The sequence below is a fragment of the Carica papaya genome, chromosome 6 (genome assembly GCF_054855325.1).
Source record: "Carica papaya isolate Zhongbai chromosome 6, ASM5485532v1, whole genome shotgun sequence".
NCBI classification, from domain to species: domain Eukaryota; kingdom Viridiplantae; phylum Streptophyta; class Magnoliopsida; order Brassicales; family Caricaceae; genus Carica; species Carica papaya.
This window is the reverse complement of record NC_142314.1, coordinates 573,876-580,180: the sequence shown is the minus strand read 5'-3', so window position 1 is coordinate 580,180 and position 6,305 is coordinate 573,876. Positions and strand designations below refer to the sequence as shown.

At 33.9% G+C, this 6,305-nt stretch overlaps 1 protein-coding gene across 1 annotated transcript; it reads left to right on the top strand.

Annotated features, from left to right (window-relative positions):
- The first annotated feature begins 1,026 nt into the window (after nucleotides 1-1,026).
- Nucleotides 1,027-5,040, top strand: LOC110813674 (B3 domain-containing transcription factor VRN1-like). The gene is made up of 5 exons (XM_022040906.2): nucleotides 1,027-1,285; nucleotides 3,058-3,508; nucleotides 3,603-3,659; nucleotides 3,755-3,954; nucleotides 4,413-5,040. Exons 1-5 carry the CDS (start codon nucleotides 1,226-1,228, stop codon nucleotides 4,662-4,664), a joined length of 1,020 nt encoding a protein of 339 aa, XP_021896598.1. The 5' UTR covers nucleotides 1,027-1,225; the 3' UTR covers nucleotides 4,665-5,040.
- Nucleotides 5,041-6,305: the final 1,265 nt, after the last annotated feature.

Genomic DNA, 6,305 nt, shown 5'->3' with positions numbered 1-6,305 from the left:
ATACATACATATATATATATATACACACACAGACACATATAAATTTCTTTAAACGGTTGGTGTTTTATGGGTATATAACATATGTTATACAAAAACTATATAGCTCTCTGTATGTAAACACGTGTGAGTTCCTCACAATAATTTTCCATATAAATATATATGTGTATGTATATGTATAAAGCTTTGTTATTCTAACTTTATTGTTGGGTTCAAATTCTAAAGCTTAACAACGAGGGAAGAACTCACTATATTATTATTATTTTATAACGACTGATATACAATATATGCACACACACACACACACACACACACATATATATATATATGTTGTAACTACGTATTTGATCAATTGAAGATGTGGGTTTTTTATTGGTTGAAAGATTGATGGGGTGAGAATTGGAAGTCCCTGGAAAGTGTAATGTCCACATGTCATATATACATACATATGATTATATATATATATATATGTATATATGTATATATTATATGGGTGGGTTATTTCAGGTGTGTGCGAGTGCATGTGATTATTGGTGGTCCACAATGAACCCTGAGACGACACGTGTCAAACAAACCATGTCCTAGACGAATAGAATAAATTAAAGGATCTTCGTAGGTGGGTCCGGCACTGTCTTCTGCTTTTTGACTCCACCCTTCCTATGTTTCTATTTATTTGTTTTAACTCAGGTTTTAACTCTCTGAGTTGACTCGGAATAATTTTATTTAAAAAAAATGAAATTTGAATTATTATAAAATAAATTATAAAATTAGGAAGGGTAAAATTGTAATTACGGGGAAAAAAAACCAGAGATGAGAAAGTGGCAGGACGTGTTTCCGAGAAAAACAATGCAGACAAGAAAAGGCGAGTAGGTGGGGCAGTACAATTTTTCTTTCCATTTCTTGCCATGTGAGTCACCACCCGAGTTACTGAGTCACGCGTCGAGTCCTGGACTCGTGTTCAACTTTTAGGTCAAGTGGAGTGTTTGTTGTTGTTTTTTTTTTTTTGGGTGGAGGGGCGGGGGGGGAGGGGGGAAGGGGGGAGGAGGGTTTAAAAGCAATATTTGACTAAAACCAGTGAAGAAGAGAGAGGGGAGGAAACCAGATCTGAAAGCTCAATACTCTACAGACTCAACACCGTCAACAGCAAAATAAACAGCAAGGTCTTGTCATATATCTATCATCATTACATGATCTGACTCGGTCTCTCCTTCCCGACTCACGCTCAAAAATGCCGCGCCCTTTTTTTCACAAGCTAATTCTCTCATCAACCATTCAGGAAAAGAGGCTGGTACCTAGGAAATCTCTTCTCTTTCTCTATATCTCTCTCTTTCTGTGCGTGTATTAGCATCTCTAGTTTGTTGGTACATGGTAGTTCTATCTGTTGTACGATATCGTTGGAAGGGTATGTTTCGTTTTTGTTTTCCCGGAAAGTTAAGTGGCAGAAATGAAAAGGAAAATCGAAATTGGGGGTGGATTGTGTTGTGTTACGACTTCTTCTTTATTGGGTATGTGGGTAATTCTTATCCTCTAACGGGTTCGATTATGGTATTTGGGATTGTGAGATGCCGTTGAAAAGTTGAGACAGGATGAGAGAAGACTGTAAATGAAACCCAATTTTCTGTCTAGGTAGCCGGTTAGATGGAAGCAGAGATTATAGAAAATTTGATTGCAGGTTTCAGCTATGGAAATTTAAGTAATCACTGATCTTTCTTTACTTTGAGGAGAAACTTGTCCAAAGAGACTTGACGACGGAGAAGAGAAATAAAAGCTTTAAAAGACTTAGCTTGAGAAATGATTAAAGCAAACCGGATTGATTATTGTCATATCTTGCTACTTTTTTGCTTACTTGAAATTAGGTAGATTTGTGGTGTAAAGATTGGCATTCTCCAGGTTCTAATGGATGATATACTATATGATTATCCTTCATTTCTACTGTTCTTGTGGCCAACCAACTGGGTTTGATATGCTTGCTGTGTTGAATTTTAGTACTGACTGTCCGCAAGCAAAAGAAGCATTGTTCGCTTTTGGTATTTTTTTTATCTGTTTTCATTCATTCAAATGAGGTATAGTGCTCCTTATGGTAATTGAAACGAAATGTTTGGTGCACACAATTCTTAGTTCGCACCAGTTATCTGATTCCCGCAATATGCTGGGATTGTTTTGGTGAAATAGAAATCACATGCTTTTGTTTCCATTTGCAAATCTTGCTCTGGCTCCTTCCCTGGGTAAGCGGCTGAGGTGAATGCTTTACAGTCAAGAAAGCCACTAGCTTCCAAAACATTCTTATGATGTTCTTTCTCATCCAATTTTTTCTTCTTGTACTAGTTTTATAGCTTTCATCTTGATGGATAAGCTTTGATGTTATAACCTCTTTGATTGTGTTTGAAATAATGTATTTTGCAAACCTAAATATCTTGTTTGGTTAACATTAGATCCAAATTGTTTTCTATATTGATTCTGTCAACCTCTTATTCGGTTAACAGAAGCTTTCACGTGTTGCAAGATGATATCAAGAACATAGTGTCACTCCCGAAAGTTATCTACATGCTAATGCTATAAAACCTAATATTCAGTTGACATTTTATATTATAGTTTTGAGTTCCAATCTAATCACACCAGTGACTATTACTTCTATGGTTGGTATCTTCAATCGTCTGGATGGAGCTTGAATTTTGTCACATTTCAGTGATGTCTTAAATGACTTGGGGCCATGAATGACAACGAAATGTTCCCAAATTTGACTTCTTACGTAGATGCCATTAATTTGTTTTATGTCCTTTCTTTTTCGTTGAAGAATGAAGGAGACTAACAAGAGAAGGAAATACTTGTCTTCGGTTGACGTGGATACTCATGTTTACGTGGAATACCATATGTCATTCTATAAAAAATTAAACTGATGATCTTATTGGATGTTATCATTTATGGGAATGAGATGGAGATCACACCTTTGTTTGGTTTAATGCTACTTTCAGTTAATAAACTTATATGACATTTGCATTTAATCCTACTATTTTGATTATTTTAAAACAAACAATGCGCCTTTTGATCCGGTACCTGCAGAGGATTCCAGATAACTTTGTTAAGAAATTTAAGGACGAGCTGTCTGTTGCTGTTGCTCTCACTGTTCCTGATGGTCATGTTTGGCGCGTAGGATTAAGGAAAGTTAGCGACAAAATTTGGTTTCAAGATGGTTGGCAAGAGTTTGTAGAGCGTTACTATATTCGGATTGGGTACTTTTTAGTCTTCAGATATGAAGGGAATTCTGCTTTCAGTGTTTACATATTTAATTTATCTTTTTCTGAGATAAATTACCATGTCAATGGTCTTGTTGGTGGCAATGAAGCACATAATCATTTCAAAAGAAATCGTATATTCGAAGAACTGGAAGACGAGGATGCTGAAATTGTTGGTTCTTCATCCATGTGCCCATATCCCGCATATCCTGATTCTCTGGCACTCAACAAAAGCTACAATACTGCAGCACTGCAAAATCTGTTCAGTGGCCCAAAAGGTAATTTCTGCATTCATCAATCTATTTGAGATTTACGGTTTCGATGTATTCTTATTGATTTCTAACATTAACCTTTTTGTATTTCATCCTTCAGAGGAGGATGTACAGAAACCTAAAAAGAGGGGGCGGAAGAAGCAGAGGATCGATCCAAGTACTTTTTCGAAGCCCAAATGTCCTCTTATCTTATTATCTTGGATGAATCAAATTTGAGAGTTCTCATATTTATCTTTTTTGACATGCATGTAGATGATCACAATCCATCAGGTCAACATGAAGATGAGGTAGACATGAGATTTAGATTTTACGAAAGTGCATCAGCACGAAAGAGAACTGTAACAGCTGAAGAAAGAGAACGAGCAATTAATGCAGCCAAAGCATTTGAACCAACTAATCCTTTCTGTAGAGTTGTCCTACGACCATCTTATCTCTACAGAGGGTGCATAATGGTAATCCACTGAATAATCTTGCTAAATAATAAGCTGTTTGGTTTGGCCCTTTTTAGCTTATAATTTGGTGATACTTATAAGCTTATGAAACATACAAACTTTTGAAAAATAAGTTAAAAATATGTTTTTCATTTTATTTAATAATAAGCTCCACATAAATAATGAATATATTTTCAGAGTCTGCTTATAAGTTGAAAAGTTGATAAAATAAATTTTAACAAAAATATTTTGGTATAAAAAAAAATAAAAGGCAAAAATAGCCTAAATTTTCTTTTTGTGTTAAAAAAAGTTATTTTGACTTATACCGATTATAGGTAGAAATACGTAAATAAATGCCCATATAGCTTCTTTTTTCAGGGTCAAACCATCTTGATGCCAAAAAATGGCTGAACTAACTACTGTCCAATTCTCTCAAGTCGAAATCAGTAATTTTATGTTTCTTCTTTATAACTTTGCAGTACTTGCCTTCTTGCTTTGCCGAAAAGCACCTTAGTGGAATTTCAGGGTTCATTAAACTACAGAGTTCTGATGGCAAGCAATGGCCTGTTCGGTGTCTTTATAGAGGTGGGAGAGCGAAGTTTAGTCAGGGTTGGTATGAATTTACGTTGGAGAATAATTTAGGGGAAGGAGATGTTTGTGTCTTTGAACTCCTCAGGGCAAGAGATTTTATTCTCAAAGTTACTGTATTTCGAGTCCTCGAAAGTGTGTGACCGATGAACTGGCCTAAAAACGAAAAACCAGCCAGACTGCATCAGTTAGAAACATAATTTGCTGGCGATTTCTCACAGGCTCAACCTAGTCAGTTAACTATTTACTCCTCTCTGATCTCTCTCAAGAATTTGGATGCCATTTAATGTCCATATAAGTTTTTCAGTACAGCTTGATGGAAGTCCTTTAGTTGTTTATTAGAATGGACTGAATGCTGAAATTTTGTGGCTTGAGAATATAGGGCTGTAAATAGATTTTTCCAATCAAGTTGACTTTGAACTAGACTGGATGATGGGTCTTAGTCATAATCATCCTAATTGTTACTTTTGTTGTATTTTGAAAAGTAATATTATGGCTCCACCTTTGTTCTGCTTGTAATCTGCTTCAGTGTTTAACATTTAGCAGGTAAAAAGTTATTCTTGAGATGGAGAAAGCTGAACATATCAGATATTGTGGAAATTGACTGGAAGTATTACAGTAAACATGAATATATTGCTCGTAATTACCTGTTCGCGAATGTTAGTATCTAACTATCGAAAAATTATTACTCGTGATTAATGCTGTAAGTTTGTGTTTTCTTCGCTAATTACCATCGATGTGTTGAGAACAGAAAATACATGAATACGGCGGAGATTGGCTTGAAAAAAAGAGGCGGTATGATCCTCTGTTTCTAAATGTTCAAAGACACTAAAAATGGAAGATTAAGATCTTAAGAATGACCAATGTTCTTCACTTCAATGTAGATGCAATGTGTTGCCAGCCCAGAAATAAAACTTGTCTTGTTTAATTTCAAAACTGCTAATGAATCATCATATAATTATATATGAATGTGGTTCAAAATGCATTACCCATTTTAATTCATTTTCACATTTCAATTTTAAATACGGTAAACAAATTTTCTACCAGAATTAACTCATCGCTAGTTTGATCGATCTTATTTACTTTGATTCAGTTAGTTTCATAATACGGTAGGTCTCATTGTCAAACCATGAAGTCTCTGTTCACCTCTAAACCAGCAGTAACTCGCCATTGTCGGTTGAATCGAAACTCCGTAGAGGAGTCCGATGCAACGTTGTTTTATTCGGAATTAACTTTAAATACCTACAAATACTGTTAACATTTATGTCATGTGTTATCAAATTTGACAGTTTTTCATATTAAGTATTATATTGTATTTGACATGTAAAAAATTAATTTAATTTTGGACAGATTCAACATATGTGGAAATCGAAGGTGAGATTAGGAAGAAGAGAATGAAGAGGAAGAAATGCGAAACGGAAAAATATTTATAGGTTTTTTCTATAAAAAAAAAAAAATCGGTCTAAATTAATTAAAAAAATTAATTTTTTTATATATTAAATTTTACATAACATTTAATATGAAAATTTTTCTTATTAAATTGTATCACATATCAAATTTAGTGATGGGTGATATAAACATTAATATTTTTTAAAAGTATAAATATTAATTTGATGCAAAATCGATATAGGGACTAAATCGAAAAAAATAAAAAATTAAAGAAGCAAAAAAAAAAAAAAAATCTAAACCTAGATATTACAATAAATCAAAATTTGTTATATTCATTTATTTTTTAATGATCTCAAAAAAAAAAACCCATAATTTTAAAAGACTAAAATCTAATA